This window comes from Crotalus tigris, unplaced genomic scaffold (assembly GCF_016545835.1).
Source record: "Crotalus tigris isolate CLP2741 ecotype Arizona unplaced genomic scaffold, ASM1654583v1 scf7180000017551.9496454, whole genome shotgun sequence".
NCBI classification, from domain to species: Eukaryota; Metazoa; Chordata; class Lepidosauria; order Squamata; family Viperidae; genus Crotalus; species Crotalus tigris.
This window is the reverse complement of record NW_024096469.1, coordinates 5,192,621-5,211,387: the sequence shown is the minus strand read 5'-3', so window position 1 is coordinate 5,211,387 and position 18,767 is coordinate 5,192,621. Positions and strand designations below refer to the sequence as shown.

Here is an 18,767-nt window from a genome sequence, read left to right as displayed (position 1 = left end):
TTATGGCATAAATATTTTGGGATTACAAATCACCTAACAAATGAAGAATTACCTTCAACAGGAAGGGAAAAAATGAAATGATGGAAAGGAGCAATAATGCCTATTTATTACTAGCCAATGCAGTAAAGGCAAGAACACAAGCATCCTAGGATGTATGCTATAGTTTTAAAAAAGTTAATCCTGATTAACCCCAAATTAGCAATAACTTGATTTTTTTTCTGATCAATTGGAGGAAGCAAAATGAAGCCTGAAATGCCAGCATCACTTGTTGATCACTGTGGTCCCAAAGGCCTAGGCTGTTACCTTGCACTGTAAAGGTTCCTAATACCAACAAAGTGAAATAAAAACTGCACAATTTATGTAAATGTTAATTTCAGAAAGCAGTAATTTCATGGGCCTATTCCATGATCTCAAGAGTGTTCCCTATATGAACTTGGTATATGACAGCACGCGGAATTGTGTGAAAGACTGTGTGGCAACCCAGGAAAAGCGTTTATTTATGTAACTTCCACACCGCCCATTTCGCCTAAGTGGGAGGTTTACAACCACGGATGAACCGGTGCGATTGAGCTTTTCCTTTAGTTCTTTTTTGGGGGGGGAAATCTATGCAATCACTAAAAGTCGTCACCGGCTTAATCTATATCCAATAACGTCACAAAATAGTTTTAGGCAGCAGTCTTACAAATGTGCATGATCAAAATGAGTTTCGCGGCTCGGTCAAAACGTTTTCGGAGTTGCCTTCTTAGACTTTAATGACAATAATCCCGGAAGTGCGACTCCTTCCGCGAAAGAGAAGCCCGGGCGGAAACCAGAATAAGCCCGGGAAACATCTGGCCCCTCCTGCAGCTGCGCACCTTTGGCCTCACGGTTGCTCTTTTAAACATTCCCTCCTCCGTCGCTGTCAGCATTGCCCGTTTAAGGCCGCTTCGGTTCTCGGTCGGGTGTGGAGCGGAGGCTGGGCTGCCGGATCCCAAAGGCGGAGGGGAAGGATCAGCGAACGCACGTATCGCCGGCAGGATGGCGGAGAAACGCGTGTCCCGTTGGTACTTCGGGGGCCTGGCCTCTTGCGGGGCTGCGTGCTGCACGCACCCTCTGGATTTACTCAAGGTGCGTCCGGGGAAGGAGGGCGCTTGCTTGTCTTGCAGCCGATTTCCGGGGAAAGCCTCTTTACAGCAGGCTGCGGTAGTGCTAATAACTAAGTCTTCCCAGCAGCTACTTCCTTGATCAGTGCAGGGTCCTGGTAAGAGCCGCTACCTGAGGCCGTGCGCGTTGTGTGGCCAGAGGCGGATCCCCATTTGTTACCATGGCTGCAATGGTTGCCCAGCTGCCATTTTGGCGCCTTTGGGAAGCGCTGCCTCCTTCCATTCATCTTTTTGCTGCTGAGAAACGTGAAGAAATTCGCAATTGCCCGTGCGAGAGGCAGACGACGACAAGGAGAGCGGACTGGCACCCGTGGCTGTAGTGCGATGCTGGGGCTCCCTCTTCTTGACTATATAAGCTCTCTTTCAGAAAGGCTTTGCCCAGGAGCCTTAGCGAGGAACTTGAAAGTGCCTTCAAGTTGTCGCAATGCTGAGGTCAAGCCTAAGGCAAAGAAATGTGTTCCTCGCCTCTTTAACATTTTTTTAGCTTTTCTACTTCCCACAGTGCCTTAGAGGTGGTGAAATTGGGCAATGCTTTCTTGCTTCAATTGCCTGAGAGTTGTTGGACTAGGTCAGGGATAGGCAACCTTGGCTGGCTCAGGAATTCTGGGAGTTGAAGTCCACAAGTCATAAAAGAGCCAAGGTTGCCTACCCCTGGACTAGGTCATTGACTGAGGACTTCTGAAAGAATAGTTCAATTTTTCTCATCTAATTTAATGTACCAAAATATTTCTTAACAAAGTAACAGATCCTGGTAAACTACAGGTAGTCCTCAACTTATGATCTCAATTGAGCCCAAAATTTCTGTTGCTAAGTGAGACATTTGTAAAGTGAGTTTTGCCCTATTTCACAACCTTTCTTGCCACTGTTGTTAAAGTAAATCACTACAGTTAAATTAGTGACACAGTTGTTAAGTGAATCTGGCTTCCCCAATGACTTTGCTTGTCAGAAAGTCACAAAAGGGGATCACATGACCCCGAGACACTGCAATTGTCATAAATATGAGTCAATTGCCAAGCGTTTGAATTTTGATTATGTGACCACGGGCATGCTGCAATAGTTGTGTGAAAATGGTCTTAAGTCCCTTTTTTCACTGCGTTGTAATTTCGTTAAATGAACTATATTTTTTTTTAGCTTGAAACTTTATTGCCTGATAGTGAGAGTGTTCTTGTCTTTCAATAGAAGCCTCAGTTCTTAGTGGATATACCAGAATTGCACATGCAGCATTTCCCTCTGAAATACAGGTAGTCCTCAATTTACAACAGTTTGCTCAGTGACTGCTCAAAGTTATAACAGCATTGGGGCAAAACTCAAATGTCTCACTTAACAACAGAAATTTTGGGCTCAATTGTGGTCGTAAGTCAAGGACTACCTGTAAGAGGATATAGTTGAGAAACATGTATCTTGCATGGGGGGGGGTTGTTTGAATTGCAGATTTACTGATCATGTTTTTTTAAGAATTGGTGTTTAAGCCATCTGAAGAGTAACAAATTGCTGTGCTTCAGGCTGTTTATATGATAAAATTTTATCTTTAGCAGATGAGGTGAATTTCAAAGCATGATAGTTTCCAGCCCTGTCCAAAACATTCTGCTCTCCTATTCTTTCCCATGGAATTCTACATGGCATTCTAAAAATGGTTGTTCTTAAGGCTGCCTGGTGCTGGGTTTTTTGGCCATGCTTGCCAGAAATTCAGATAGTTGTAGCCCCAAAGCCTATGGAGGGCAACAGGATGCAGAAGACTGAGAGAACAACAGTGGTATCCATAGCAGAACATTGACCCTGCTTGTAGTAGCTCTTGTATATCCTTGGGACACTTATCAAGGTCAACCCATAGAAAAGACTAGAGGTGACATAAATTGGTCTAGCTATTCAATCTGTTTGCTTTGGAACAAGTGCTTTGAGGGCTTTGCAATTTCCGTATTCAGCCTCCGGAGCATTTCCAGGTCAAACCTGTTCTATAATCTCACTCATGCCTTCCTCTTAAACATTGGCACACTTAAATGTGGTCTATGTGGAGGAAAATTCCACTTGCTTGTCATTGCCTGGCTGTTGGCCCCTTCAAGTCAGCACAAAGGTGCTAACTCCTGCAGAATTTTTCCTCCTGCTGCATGGATCCCTCTGTTCCTGACCTGCTGGCCTGGCTGCTTGAAGAGCAAATTCCAATTTCATGCGCTACAATAATCTTTGAACTATCATTGGAAATTTGGTAAAATGCCCATCTTAGTCATAACTAACTTTTCATTGCCCTCTCCTGACAGCAGATACTTCTGTACCTTCATCTAATATGTATTCTCATCACAGGCTTCTTCAAGTCATTGATTAGTTAAAGTGGATGTTCTAGATAGCACCCCCAATTGATGAACCACATTGCTAGAAGTCTCGGGGTATGGCATCCTAGTGCCTCTTCCTAGCTACTCATTAGGCTTTCTGCCGTTAGGACTCCTCTCATACTGGGTGGAATGGAAGAACATTTGTGCTGCTAGACTGAGAATGTTTGTGTTTCCTCCTGGCATCTCATACAGTACATATCATCTATTTTCCTCCTTGTCTACAGAAGGAAAAATAATCAGCAAGTCAAACAGCCCTGCTATGTTGTTTGATTAACTTTGGGGGCCTTTCACCTAGAACTTGTATGGTTGTATTATTAACCTGAACTGCTCTATAGCTGCACAAAATAGAGCAACAGTTAAGTTGGAGTTCATGCTGCAGAACTGGATAGCTTAACAAGCTCTCAATGTTGCCGAGTCCTGTGAAAACCTTGGGGTCCTTTGCCCTGGCTGGAAGATGTGCTGTAGCTTTTCACTGTTAAAACAGCCAAAGTTAACGGTGCTAATTACATGTGCAGTGAGGAATGCAGGACAGAGCTCTGTCAAAAGAAGGAGAAGAAGAAAGGTGAATTTGGAGTGGTTGTAACTGGTGCTTGATGCTTCTGGATAGATCACGCATGTCCAACCCACGGGCTACATGCAGTCATGGACAGCTAGTAATATGGTCCCCCGAGATTGTAAACTTTTAACATTATTTGATTTATGTACATTAACTATATTATATATTTTATATGCGGCCCGAGACAATCCCTCCTCACTCAGTGCTGTCTAGACAACTCAAAAGATTGGACACCCAAGATAGATGTTTCCATTTGAGCAGTTAACAAATCCCATTAGAGAAGAAGGATTTTATTTTAGAGAAAGGTAACTGAAAGCCAGCCAACCTGAAAGAAAGAAAGGAATCCAAGTGTTTTTATCTAGATCAAAGGTATTACTTCTTATGTAAAACTGGAAAGATCAGACATAGCTACTGGGAATCTTTTCTCTTTAGGCCCTGAGCAAAATGTCCTCTTTAAGCATGAGTGAGTGGAATCCAGCCCTGGTTATCCTTTGAGTACAAGGTTCAAAGCGAATGTTAATATGAGTTTGTGGGATAGAGAGATAGAGGCAATCTTATGGGCTTTTTGCTTCCGGAGTGTTTCATTGTCTCCTCATTTGGCCTGGGATGCCCTCAGCAAATGATATCCAGAAATTGTCAACCTAACCTATCTACCACTTCAACTTAGGTTCATCTGCAGACTCAGCAGGAAGTGAAGCTGCGCATGACAGGGATGGCTCTACGTGTGATTCGCAACGATGGTTTTCTAGCTCTCTACAATGGGCTCAGTGCCTCGCTTTGCCGACAAGTGAGTGTTTGGCTGCGGCTAAGATGGCTTACTTCATCACCTGCCGTCCTGCTCCTTGTGTCCTGTGCCAGCTTTTTGCTTTCACCATTGGCAATGACAATTCAGCACTTCTGTCCAGCATTCTAAAAATATACATTGAGCATTCAAATGACATTCAAGTTCCGACCAACCACTTGTGAATTTTATGCACTCTTTGAAACTGTTGAATTGTAACAAAATACCTGTAAAATACTAATGATGGAAGATAAAACAGTGTTTGGTACCCACAGCCATGTTGATAGATCAGGCAAACTCTAGGTATGGAAATTTCTGAAATAAACCTGTGTGTTTCCAGAGTTTAGAGGAATTGGAATTGCAGGTGAGAATAAACTCGGAGCTGCAGCAATTAATTATTTCCACTTCATAATATCTTGACAGTGACATTTTTTTCCTTCTGCACTTTAAGATCTTTGTTGCTTCTTTCACATATTCCGTAAACATCCTGCAGAAGATGATTCTTCAGCCTAAATCGGTTGTTCTGTATTATGCCTGTTATAATGCTGTAATGCTGGTATTTGCAATTTTCCTCATTGAGCAGGATCTGAAGAAAAAAGAGAGGTTCACTTGCAGTCATGCTTGCCATATGTTTTTTTACAAGCACAAGGGCAAACAAATTTAGCCAGGGCAACTTTTTTTTTTAGCAATAATAATAAAAAACAGCAGGCAAAACTTTGACACTATTTTCTCATCTTTTGGCGGGGTGTACCTTGCAGGAGGTTGGGGCACAGAAATAGAACAGGCATGTCACACTTAATAAACTTTGTTTATTTTTCTATTTACACATAGATTGCTAAACATCATTGCTGCCCAATTTGGGCACTGCAATTAGGAGGAATCAGCACAGATAGAGGAGGAGGGGGAAGAGATTATATGTGACTTGTGATTCTGATGAGCCGTTGCCACATCCTCTTGTGACTCTTTCTGCTTCTTCAGATGACGTATTCTCTCACCCGCTTTGCCATCTATGAGACGGTGCGAGACAGCTTGAGCAAGGGTGCCCAGGGTCCAATGCCCTTCTACCAGAAGGTGCTGCTGGGTGCAGTAGGAGGTGAGCTGGGGCTTGGCAAGTACAGAAGGAAGGGTGAGGTCAGATCAGGCTGGGTGGTCGTTTTTCATCTCCTATCCTTTGGTTGCAGGTTTTACTGGTGGATTCGTGGGGACCCCAGCTGACATGGTGAATGTCAGGTCAGTGTTTCCTTCTTCTCCCCAGACCCCAGTGGGTTAGTCCTTAGGAGGATCCTAAATTAGTTGGGGGTGGAGAAGGATTTTATTTTGTAAAGAGCAAGTCTACAATTTGGTGAAATCTGTACTCTTGGGACATTCTGGTGTCTCTACTTCTTAAGGTTTTTTGGTAGCAAACAAAACTACCTGGTGGAGTGCTTGAAGAGAGATGTGTTTTTATCTTTCCGAGTCTCAACACTGCTGTCATGTTCTTTTCCAGAATGCAGAATGACATTAAGCAGCCGGCACACCTGCGACGCAAGTAAGTATCGGGGCTGTAGTCAGATGCAGAAAATGAACAAATATGGGAAGGCAAAGAAGAGCTTTGGGGAAAGGAGAGGTTATGAGGCCCATCTCTGTTCAAAAAGGACTCTTGAATATGCAGGACCACCGAGGGACAACATTGATCTTCAGATATCCATTCTCTCAAGTCTAAGATCTCTTTTAAATTGGTGGCAATCTCACCACAGATGCCTAAGTCCCATCTGCCAGAGTCCTCAGACAGAAAGTGGGATTAAAGTCTCTGATAGTAGCCAGCTGGGATAGTGAGTGCCTGTCAGAATTACATGAATATTGATGAAAGCTGTTGATTATCTCTTCCTGTTTTCCAGCTATTCCCATGCCCTGGATGGCCTGTATCGGGTGTTTCGTGAAGGTAAGAATGTAGTCAATGTACAGCCGAAATATATTGTGGCTCTAGGACACCCTTGCTGAATTAAGCTTACTTGAAGAAGAAAAGAATCCACTGAGCAGAACATACTATAGTAGAACTTGTGGGCAATAGTGGCCCTCCAGGGAGAGCTACATTATGACTTTTATGGGTCCTAGGCATTTTGGTCTTTATGAGCCTCTTCCTTTAGAACAGGGGTGAGGAACCTATGGACCTTTTATGACTTGTGGAGTTCAACTCCCAGAATTCCTCAGCCAGCCATGCTGACTCAGGAATCCTGGGAGTTGAAGTCCACAAAATCATAAAGGGGCCATAGTTCCCCACTTCGGCTCTAGAAAAATAATACAGATAGTCCTCATTTTGATAATTGGGACCGGCAACTCTGTCGCTAAGCGATGTCATCATAAAGCATGACATCATGTGACGACATCAAGTTACAACGGCAGTTGCAGCAGTTCCGTTTGCCATTGTTAAGCGAATCCTGCACGATTGTTAAGCATGTTGCCATACGATCGCCATCTGAGACTTCCTGCCAGTTTTCCCACTGACTTTGCTTACCGGAAGCCAGCAGTGAAGGTCACAAATGGTGATCACCTGACCACAGAACACTGCGACTGTTGTAATTGCAAACTGGTTGTCAAGTGTCTGACTCATGATCATGTGACTGTGGGGATGCTGGGATGGCCACAACTATGAGGAATGATTGTAAGTATCCTTGTTCAACTCCATCCTAGCTTCAAATGGTTGCTGAACAAGGGGTCGTTAAGCTAGGACTACACGTTTCATGTGATTTTTCAGTATTTTCTGGTATACTTTTATAAGTTCTTATGATTTAATGTAACAGATTTATAGGAGGATTAAATTTTCTTGGTAGCATTTAATGTACGATTAAGCTTTTAATTTGCACTGTATGTATATTTTACGTATGTATATTTTATTTGCATTTATGTATTTGTATAATACAAGACATGACATTTCTACTTCACTTTTATTTTCTCTGCATTAAAAAGAATTTAATTTTTTTTCTTGAGTCCTAGGCACTGTGCCTCTTGTGCCTAATGGGTAAGTGGGCCCATTGACTACAACAGGGGTCTTCAAACTTGGCCCTTTTATGACTTGTGGACTTCAACTCCCAGAATTCCTCAGCCAGGCATGCTGGCTGAGGAATTCTGGGAGTTGAAGTCCACAAGTCATAAAAAGACTAAGTTTGAAGACCCCTGGACTACAATTTTCAGTAATCCAGCCAATGGAGGTGGGTGCAGCAGCTCAGCATGTGGTTGTTGTGGTTGCCCCATCCTGGTAGTCTTATATCTTCTCTCTTTTCAATTGGAGTTTGATCCTTAGGGACCAGGGATGCTTCTAGTTACAGTAGTCCTCAACTTACGACCACAATGGAGTCTAAAATTTCTGCTGCTAAGCCAGGCAGTTGCTAATTGAGTTTTGCCCCCATTTTACGACCTATTTTGCCATAGTTGTTGAGTGCATCACCACGGTTGTTAAGTGAATTATGTGGTCATTAAGCGAATCTGGCTCTCCAGCCTCCTTGACTTTGCTTGTTGGAAGCCATCTGGGAAGGTTACAAATGATGATCACATGATCCCGGGACAGTGCAACCATCAAAAAATATATGCCAGTTGCTAAATACCTGAATTTTGATCACGTGACTGTGGGGACATTACAACAGTTATAAGTGTGAGTGATTTTTTTTCAGTACCATTGTAACTTCAGATAGTAACTGAATGAATGGTTATAAGTCAAGGACTACCTGTATCTTGAGGTAGAGGCTTTTGAAGCAGGTCCTTAGCTTTCTCCTTGCGTATGCTCATGAGCCCAGGCACAGAAGGTTAAAAATCAAAGCCCTCCTTAAGATCCAGATTGTGATTCTGAAGAACTGAACAATATTTCTCCAAACACCTTCCGGATGATTGATTTGAATTGTCTGATTTATAGCCAAAACTCACTTTGAAGCCAGAAGTGAGAGTAGCTTGTTTTGCTCAAGGACATCAGCTCTCAGTTGGCGAGCAATGAACGGGAAATTTATGTGGGTTATTTTTGAAATTAAACTCCTGGCAGAGCATTTAAAATGGTCTTTTATTAGCCAAACCGTCTTCGCTATGGTTAGATTTCTCCCACAGGCATCTAATTGGATTTACTCTTGATTTTCGTCAGCAGATGTACTCGTCTGCCTCTTTCACTTATGGCTACATTCATTGAGGCATCTTTCTTTTCAAACACAGCTGTTTAATCTTTTTATAACCATTACATCCAGTCTTGAATGAATGTTGCTGACTGGTTTATTCTGCTCTCCAAGGGTTTTCATAAACAAAAACATTCTGCCATTCCCTTTTCCTGGAAGTAATAGAAGGTGTCTTATTCTTGAGGAATGCCTTGGTGGTGGGGGGGGGGAGTTGCAGCTGCTCAGGATAAGCAGAAAACACAGTTAACGGAAATCCCTATTCTGTAAATTCCAGGCTTTTGTCTTTGCAGAGGGTGTGAAGAAGTTGTTCTCAGGAGGAACAATGGCATCGAGCAGAGGAGCCTTGGTTACCGTTGGACAGGTAGGAATCCAGAGTCAGTGTTGCCTGTGATCCACTGCTAACTATAAGTAAGAATGTCCATCTAGGTCAGGAGTAGGCAACCTTGGCTCTTTTATGACTCATGGACTTCAACTCCCAGAATTCCTGAGCCAGCCATGCTGAGGGAAAGGGAGAGGTTTCCAAGCTGAGCCATGCTGGCTCAGGAATTCTGGGAGTTGAAGTCCACAAGTCATAAAAGAGCCAAGGTTGCCTACCTCTGATCTAGGCCAAGAATGTACAGGTAATCCTCAACTTAACAATAATTGTTTTAGTGACCGTTCAAAGTTACAGCGGCACTGAAAAAAACCTGACTTATGACCATTTTTCACAGTTTTGACCTTTGCAGCATCCCCATGGTCACCTGATCAAAATTCAGATGCTTGGCAATATGGTTCATATTTATGACCATTGCAGTGTCCCGGGGTCAAGTGATCCCCTTTCGCGACCTTCTGACCAGCAAAGTCAGTGGGGAAGCCAAATTCGCTTAACAACCATGTAACTAACTTAAGAACCGCAGCGATTCACTTAACAAAGGGTGACAAGAAAGGTCATAAAATGGAGCAAACTCATTTAACGGCCGTCTTGCTTAACAACAGAAATTTGGGGCTCAGTTGTGGTTGTAAGTTGAGGACTACCTGTAGATACATGTGCGCACATTCATAAAAATGAAGGGTTTGCAAAATTTAGGGACCTGGAACAGAATATTTGAGAAAACTCCAGAATATTCTGCGCTCTTTCAGGGCATGCGCTTCCAAGGGGAAAGATCCAGTTTGGTCTACTGGTTAAGGCACCAGGCTAGAAACAGGAAACTGAGTTCTAGTCCCACCTTACGCATCAAAGCCAGTTGGATGATCTTGAGTCAGTCCCACTCTCTCGGCCCAATCAAGAGGGGTGGTTGTGGGGAAAATAGGAGGTAGGAATATTAGATATGCTCACCAGTTTGAGTTATTTATGAAAAATAACAAAGGTAGGATAAATATTGGTGGTTTCCAGAAATAAATTTCCTAAGAGTGATTCAGGATACCCTGAATATGGCATTAGGTCTGGGGCACTTTGAACATGGGATTGATTCAGAAAACTATGAAGTTGCCTTTGGAATAGCTCAGTTGAATATTCCACTGCTCGTTTCCAGACTGAGCTTAGTAAATGTACCTCTTCTCATTCAACCTTTTGTCTCTTTCCTGCAACAATCTTGGCTACATTAAGATCACAGTAGGGGAAGGATGAAAGTTCTCCCATCAGCTTTCTTGATGTAACTGCTGTAGTTGGGGTTAAAAGTAAAAGCCCTCCACCCTCAGCATTTGCCTCCCCCCCCCCCCGGCCTAAGCATGGTTACATGTGACTAGAATACACATTAGGAGAGAAGTTACTCATGTTTTAAAAAGTATATTTCTGTAAAGCCCATTATCCGTAGAAGCTTCTGAGCTTATGTGCCAGTTGTGCCCGTTCTAGATTGGGGCATTACTCATGGTCACTCGTGCCTTGGTCACATCTTAGACTACTGCAATACACTCTACATGGGGCTGCTCTTGAAGAGTATCTGGAAACTTCAGCTGGTGCAAAATGCAGTGATGAGAGCAGTTATGTGTGTGTCTGGTAGAATACACATCACTCCTCTGCTTTATTTATTTATTTATTTATTTATTTATTTCTAAAATTTATATGAGCTGCATTGGTTACCAGTGTGTTCCCAGGTGCTGGTATGGACTTTAAAAGTCCTTCATGGCATTGGGACCAGGTTATTTGAGAATCACTTCTTCCCAATTTCATCTGCCCATTTAATCAGATCCAGCAGAGAGGGCATGTTATAATTCCTTTGTTTAGGGAGGTACCCTTGGTGGGCCCTGGATGATGGGCCTTCTCGGCTACGTTGCCCACCTATGCAATCTTCTCTCCCCTAAGGTGACCACTATTGAGTCTTCTTGAGGTCCCTCAAAACCTGGTTATGCCAGCAGCCCTGGGTATTCTAAAGCAGGGGTCCCCACCTCTGGTTCATGGACCAGTATTGGGCCGCGGCATGCCAGCAACCGGTCTGCACAAACAAGCAAAGCCCCATCCGCGAGATGCAGGCAACACACAAAACCACGCCCCCTCTGGTCTGCGGAAAAACCTCTCTCCACATCTGGTCCCTGGTGCCCCAAAGGTTGGGGACCTCTACTGTAAGAGATGGGAGAACTACTGAGATGGCTCCACTTTTTTTTAACAACCCTTCATCTACTATTCTTAGTATTATTTTTTATACTTTTTAATGTATTTATTATTTTTAGCTCTGTTGTATACTGCCCAGAGTCACTTGTTTGTGATATGGGTGTCTATGTAATTTGGTTTAATTAATTAATAAAACAAATACTCAGTATTTGTGTTCTCCTTGTGGGCTTTTAATTTGCAGCTGGTCAGCCATTATGGAAATTCTGGACCCCCTTTTGATCAAGCAAAGCTCTTTCTTAGGTTCTTATATTGTGTAGAAATTCTGATCATTCCTAAATCTTTGTGATTTTAAAAGGTGAGACAGTGGTATTCCATGGTGGCCAGAAATGTGTAGCCATGTGACTTCAGCTTTCCTGCTTAGGAGATTTAAAGTATTTTAAGCTTCTCTGCTTCTCATCCAAGGGGACAAAAGTTAACAGACTGTATTCTGTCTGTGTTTCTGGGACTGCAAAAAAAAAAAAAAAATAGTGGAGGCTAGAGAAGGTTACAGGAGGAGGAAAGTTATCCTTTGAGGAAGATACGTAGTAGTCCTACATATATTTCTACATATATACTTATTCTCCGGCGTATAAGACGACTTTCTAACCATGCAAATCTTCTTCGAAGTTGGGGGTCGTCTTATACGCCGGAAAATACGGTATTTCCAAATATATACGTATTTGGAAAACTATTTTCCTAAGCACCAAAAGGCAAGACAAGAAATAATGTTTGGAAACTAACCAAGGAAAGAAGCAACCTAGAACTAGGGAGAAATTTCCTAACAGTGAGAGTAATCAACCAATGGAATGGCTTGCCTTCAGAAGTTGTGGGTGCTCCATCACTGGAGGCTTTCAAAAAGAAACTGGACAACCATTTGTCTGAAATGGTATAGGGTCTCCTGCTTGAGCAGGGGGTGGGACTAGAAGACCTCCGATATCCCTTCCTACTCTATTATTCCGTGTTCTAGGAATGTTCTGTCAAGGTGTGACACTCCAGTCACACCTTGACATCTTTGCTGGCTTTAGATGTTTAACAATTGCAATCTCTGGCACCTCTGTTTTTTGGTAGTCCCAGTGGGAAAGGAGAGGCTCTTCACAGATCCATTGAGGGCTTCAAACTAAAAACCCATAAACTCATAGCTGAGGTGCTTGAATGGCCTTGTTCTCCCTGATCCCTGGGGGTTTAGCTGAAGTTTTGAGCCTGTCTGCTTAGTTTCCAAATCTGCTCATTACCCTCACAATCAGCCTTATTGTTTTCCGTTTCTTTGCAGCTCGCTTGCTATGACCAGGCAAAGCAGTTGGTTCTTGGGACTGGTTTACTCACTGACAATATTTTTACTCATTTCCTGGCCAGTTTTATTGCCGTATGTATATATATATATATATATATTTGTGTGGGTGAAAAGTCAATTAGGGTGTGTATTTGTGTGCCGTTATAAGAATTATTGCTACTTACGTTAATGTTCAGCTTGTGTCCCAGAGCTGCCAATGCTGGGAGTAGGCTGGATTGCTCCATATAGCCATGCCTTTTCTGTGTGCCTTGCTCCTGCATTTTAATTTTAAGGGGGAAATGTCTGCTGATTAAGAATAATCACTTTGTAAGGTTAAAGTGGTAGATACATATCTGCACACAGGTGGCGGCTCACCAAGGCAAATAAAACCCAGAGGCACTTGGCATTGCTACTTTTTCTTCCTTATCTGATGTTTTAAAAAAATATGCAAGGCCCGAATGGCAGACTTGATGGGAGACTTTGGCTTACTTTGGATCAAAAGCTATTCTGATTTACATAGATGCAAGTTCTCCTTATTTTAATCAGCTGCTAAAATGCACCTGCGGTATCCATATAATTTGCAAAGGTACGTTTTGTTTAACCAAGCTTTATTAATTGAACTATTGACTGTATTTACATTACACTCTAGCCACAAGCAAGGAATTGCCAATCCAAGTCCAATTTTTACAGGCCTTGGAGCCCCCAACCAGGATTTCTGAAAACAAGGGAATTTTTTTTGCCATTTTAGCTAGAAAATGGGAAAATTAACAGTGTTTTAAGTATGGTCCTTCATCACCCTAAAGTGCTTATTTGTGTCAGAATTCATGATTTACAAACTACCATGGCTGGGCTCCCATAGATGCTCTAATGTAGCCAGAAGTGATGCCAATTTTGAACATTCTTGACTTGGGCAAGATTTGATAAAGGCCACAGGAAGGTCATTGAAAGGGGAGTGTAACTTCTAGGAAATGGTCTCATATACTTTATATAAGAAATGGGGTTGACAGATGACTTCAAAGACAAAAATCATTAGCTGTCAGGGTGGCTTTCCCAGCAATGAGATCAGAATATCAGGAGGCTCTAGAGCAGGGGTTCTCAACCTTGGCAACTTTAAGACTTGTGGACTTCAACTCCCAGAATTCCTCAGCCAGCTTTGCTGAGTTGAAGTCCACAAGTCTTAAAGTTGCCAAGGTTGAGAACCCCTGCTCTAGAGCAATCAAACTTGGCGATTTGAAAACGTGTAGACTTCAACTCCCAGAATTCCCTAGCCAGCATGTTGGCTGGGGAAATCTGGGAGTTGAAGTCTACCCATCTTCAAGTTGCCAAGCTTGAAAAACCCTGCTTCAGAGGGTAACAAAGTTTCCGATTCTTCTATAATAGATCATGCAATAACTCCAGAAGCTCTAACTTGTTTGAGATGATGTGAGTTGTAATTGAACACATCTGAAGGGGGTGAAGTCAGAAAAGGCTTCTTTTCCATTTTAAGCCTGTCTAACTGAAAAATACTGATTGTCCTTTAGTTTCATGCAGCTGGTTGGCTGTAATGGCCTGCCTACTTCTAAGTGAAAAGACTTTTCCCATTTCTAATGTGGCTGGTGAGATGTGGTGCATTGTGCATACCCTTTTGGTATAAGATAATTTGTATTCCGTTCCAGCTAGAGTACAAGCCATTTCTCCTCCATGCAACATCTCAGATCAGTCTGAATCTGTTTTGTCATCTGTCTTTTTCTGAATTGCAGGGAGGATGTGCTACATTTCTGTGTCAGCCCTTGGATGTGCTAAAAACACGACTTATGAATTCTCAAGGCGAATATCGGGTGAGTGATCGGATTGCTGTGACTGTCAGCTTTCTGATTTGTTAAGAGAACAGGTGCTCACATTAAACATCAGCGGCTAGGCATTGCTGCCTTGGCATCACAGCCCTGTGGTTTTCAGCATTGTTCAGTTCTTGGATTTCATTAAATAGCTAGAAATGAAACCTTGTGTGAATCTGGGTGGGTTCTGAAGATGGAGTCAAATCAGCATGCATTGAGTTATTCCCATTTTGTTTCAGGGTGTCCTGCACTGTGCAGTGGAGACGGCTAAGCTTGGGCCATTGGCTTTTTATAAGGTAATACAGGAGAGATGGGAGCCACAGTGAGTAACCATGGCATATAGATCAAAGAGGAGCATAAGAATTTGCTTAGAATTTCTGATATTACCGTGCATTCCTGTCCTAGCAAGCGCTGGCCTCTATACTGTTTCTGTCTGATTGTTTACCTTCATCAAGACATGCAAGGTGGTCTCCATCTTTTCTCTCCAGCACTTAGCTATTGGTGACAACTCCGCTTATTAACAAAATGAAATTCAATGGTGAAAAAAGCAAGGTTCTACATTTAGGCAAGAAAAACCAAATGCACAAGTACAGCATAGGTGGCACCATGCTCAATAGTAGTAACTGTGAGAGGGACCTCGGAGTCCTAGTAGACAATCACCTAAATATGAGCCAGCAGTGTGCTGCAGCTGCCAAAAAGGCCAACACAGTACTAGGCTGCATTAACAGAGGGATAGAATCAAGATCACGCGAAGTGTTAATACCATCTTCAATGCCTTGGTAAGGCCACACTTGGAATACTGCATCCAGTTTTGGTCACCACGATGTAAAAAAGATGTTGAGACTCTAGAAAGAGTACAGAGAAGAGCAACAAAGATGATTAGGGGACTGGAGGCTAAAACATATAAGGAACGGTTGCGAGAATTGGGTATGTCTAGTTTAACGAAGAGAAGGACAAGGGGGGACATGATAGCAGTATTCCAATATCTCAGGGGCTGCCATAAAGAAAAGGGAATTAAGCTATTTTCCAAAGCACCTGAAGGCAGGACAAGAAGCAACGGGTGGAAACTAATCAAGGAGAGAAGCAACCTAGAACTAAGGAGAAACTTCCTGACAGTGAGAACACTTAATCAGTGGAACAGCTTGCCTCCAGAAGCAGTAAATGCTCCAACACTGGAAGTTTTTAAGAAGAGACTGGACAGCCATTTGTCCGAAATGGTGTAGGGTTTCCTGCCCGAGCAGGGGGTTGGACTAGATGACCTCCAAGGTCCCTTCCAACTTTACTATTATTATTATTATTATTATTATTGATTTAGGGCTGCTACGAGTTATAGACAAGATACAAAGGATCAGAATATGCAATATGTAGTTTGTCTTAGCAATGAGTCCTCATGTGTCATATGCCTTTTGATTCCTAGTCCTACCTTGCCTTCTTATGTCAATGTGTATTGGAGAAGGTGTAACCTGCCGTATGCAGCTGAAACTCCACAGTGGACAAAAGCTGATTTTCCCTCTTTTCCTCTTCTAGGGCCTTGTTCCTGCCGGCATTCGCTTGGTCCCTCACACTGTGCTCACCTTTGTCTTCCTGGAGCAACTACGCAAATATTTTGGCGTTAAAGTAATGACCTAAAGGAGAAGAGACCTGTTAGAGTAAAAAAAAGATGGGGAACAAGGACTACAGAGTCCCAGACTGGCTGGATGACATATTCTTTCCCTCCTTGAGGGGCAGGTATCCCCTTCACTGCCAGGGCACTATCTGACATCTCACAGAAAGTCCTTGTTTGGCATCTGCTCTTGGCCAGTTCTTCAATATGGTTTGGTACCTACTAGTGGAGTAGCCCTCCAGGATTTCAGTGACCAGTCCCAAATGCCTCTCTTCTCTGCCCATCACCACCCAAGACCTTTTCAGTGTTGAAGGCTTGCTTATACCATAGCATTCCTCATTAACCTCCAGCCTCTCTGTCTCCTGGACATAATAGCCAGCATTCCGACAGACATGTCTGATTTATTTCTTACTAATATGCTTTCCTTTTGTGCTGTCAACAAGCACGTGCCTCGTTCAGAAGCCCCCCCCCCATTTCATTGCTTTCTAGTCTCATGTATAGCAATACCCTCTTCCCATCTGTGTGGGGATTCCTTTCTCCCCAAGCAGAAGGGTGTTGGCCCTTATTGGGAAGGAGATCCTTCATCACAAGTTTGTCCCACTTCTAAATGTTGCAATTAGGGTTCTGGTGACTGCCAACGATAGCTGATAGCAATATCAGGCAGGCAGAGGCCTTGACATAGCAGGGTCTCCAATTATTATTCAGTAATGTGGAGAGAACAATGCTTTTCTCACTCTGTCCTGCCTGCTCCCTTTCTCCTACCTCAGTCTTCATTTACTCTTAGAGCTGCAGTTCAAGGAACAAGCGTTTATTTTCTGGGATTGGAAGTGACATTGGGCAAGTGATGTCCTTCCACACACCCCAGTCTATAGCCAGCCTAATATCACTCTTCTCCTTCAATTGCCTCCTTAAACTTGTTCAACCAAAGCCTTCTGAAACCAAAGGACCTTATACTGATGAGAGGCTGCCTTGGAAACTCCCACCTAAGAGGGAACAGGTTTCCTAAATGCATGTGAATCTTCTCCTCTCCTATGAATGGGCAGTGGAACTGCCCAAAAATTCAAAGATGGGAGGTAAAACTGGAGAGGCCTTGTGAGGTCCTTGGAACAATTAAAAAAAAAAGTAGCCTAGCAGATGGGCTCTTTATTGTCCCTGTGGGATATGGGTTCAAGTCAGAAGACCATCAATTTTTTAGAGTAACTACAATATATATGTTTGTCAAGCTATTATCCTGAGCCTTCTTGGTACCACTGGAAGGAGCATCAAAGGCTGTGGAATCTTCCCAGATTCCCTTGCTTTTACTGTGACATCATTCAGATTCTACTGTAACATTGATGTATTCTTTGTTTTTCTGTCTCGGAGCCTGTTTAATGAAACGATTTTGGGATGTCTATTGATTTTATCCTCCACCAGCTTATCAGAGGGTTGCTGGCCATGTTCAGTGTGCCATTCTGGGGGAGATTACCTTGTCAATTCCAAAAATCAGAGCCAGTGATCAGCACTTTAGGAATCACGAAAATAAAATGATTGTGCAAAGCAGGTGTTGTTCATTTCTGGATCATCAAACAATCCTGTATGCTGCAATGCTGCATTTCAGAATTGAACTTGCAAATACTTCAAGAAATAATTGTATAATTGTTGCAGAGAGAAGTGGGTGGTGAAACTGAATTGGCAACATGGATTAATTCTCCACAGGAATTAGTTTTCAAAACTGCAGAAATGTTTTGAGAAATTGTCTTTCTAAATGATTTTTAATATTTGGATCACCAATAATTTATTGAAATTTCATTGTAGTTATAGGAGATGGTCTGACAATAGTATTACTAATTAAGGACTGGGATATGTGGAATCACATGACTCATCTACTGTCCATTTTGACAAGTGACCAATCAGCCAATAATTGAGAAAGACTGCACAAAGATTTGCCCAAGCAGTTAAAGCAATTATTTTACGTGAGAAATAAAAAGAAATAGAAGGCAGGAGCTTATTATGAATGGTATAGCAAAACCTTAATAAGATCCTGGTAGCATTAGCCATATGTCTTATGGAGACAATTGAAGAGATCTTGCTTATCTCTTTAACTCTAACCTTTCCTTCTCAGAATTTTTCTGTGATTAAAGGAGAAGTTGATGAAATCCCTACATTAAGTGAGGCAAAATTTAATTCATCAGGCTGAGAGAATCATCAGTCATAAACAAACTTGGCTTTGAATTTGAGCTAGCTCTGCTCTGTGATAGAGGCCAGGATTACTGAGCAGTTCCTAAAATGACCACTGAAAAAGATAGGATGGTGGGTACTGCTATTTCCCAAGCTGTGCTCCTCAGTCATAGTATCCATGCCTGAATGGTGTACAGTCTACAGCCACTACATTGCTGGAAGCTTTTGCCATGCTACGGGCCTTCTCGTGTGTGGCCTGCCTCACAGATCAGTCCGGCAGGAGCTGCCAATTAAACCGGGAGTGAAAGCTTGTGTTGGTGAAGTTTAATGATCCTTGGCATAGCATTTTGTTCAAAGTGTGGCTGCTTTAAGCAATGATCCAGTGTCAAGAGGTAGAAATATCCTGTGGGACAATGTT

At 42.7% G+C, this 18,767-nt stretch overlaps 1 protein-coding gene across 1 annotated transcript; it reads left to right on the top strand.

The window, feature by feature from the left end:
- Positions 1-470: 470 nt before the first annotated feature.
- Positions 471-17,728, top strand: SLC25A10 (solute carrier family 25 member 10). The gene is made up of 11 exons (XM_039344788.1): positions 471-1,107; positions 4,693-4,812; positions 5,785-5,899; positions 5,988-6,036; positions 6,293-6,334; positions 6,684-6,727; positions 9,230-9,300; positions 12,776-12,868; positions 14,515-14,592; positions 14,829-14,885; positions 16,117-17,728. The coding sequence occupies exons 1-11, from the start codon at positions 1,018-1,020 to the stop codon at positions 16,216-16,218; spliced, it is 861 nt and encodes a 286-aa protein (XP_039200722.1). The 5' UTR covers positions 471-1,017; the 3' UTR covers positions 16,219-17,728.
- Positions 17,729-18,767: the final 1,039 nt, after the last annotated feature.

What these genes read in the sequence shown, in the direction of transcription:
- SLC25A10 (XM_039344788.1), top strand. Translation starts at nt 1,018, where the DNA reads ATGGCGGAGAAACGCGTGTCCCGTTGGTACTTCGGGGGCCTGGCCTCT. An exon ending in GTGCCTCGCTTTGCCGACAA is followed by an intron (nt 4,813 to 5,784) that starts GTGAGTGTTTGG and finishes CTGCTTCTTCAG; the next exon opens with ATGACGTATTCTCTCACCCG. An exon ending in TCCTGGCCAGTTTTATTGCC is followed by an intron (nt 12,869 to 14,514) that starts GTATGTATATAT and finishes TCTGAATTGCAG; the next exon opens with GGAGGATGTGCTACATTTCT.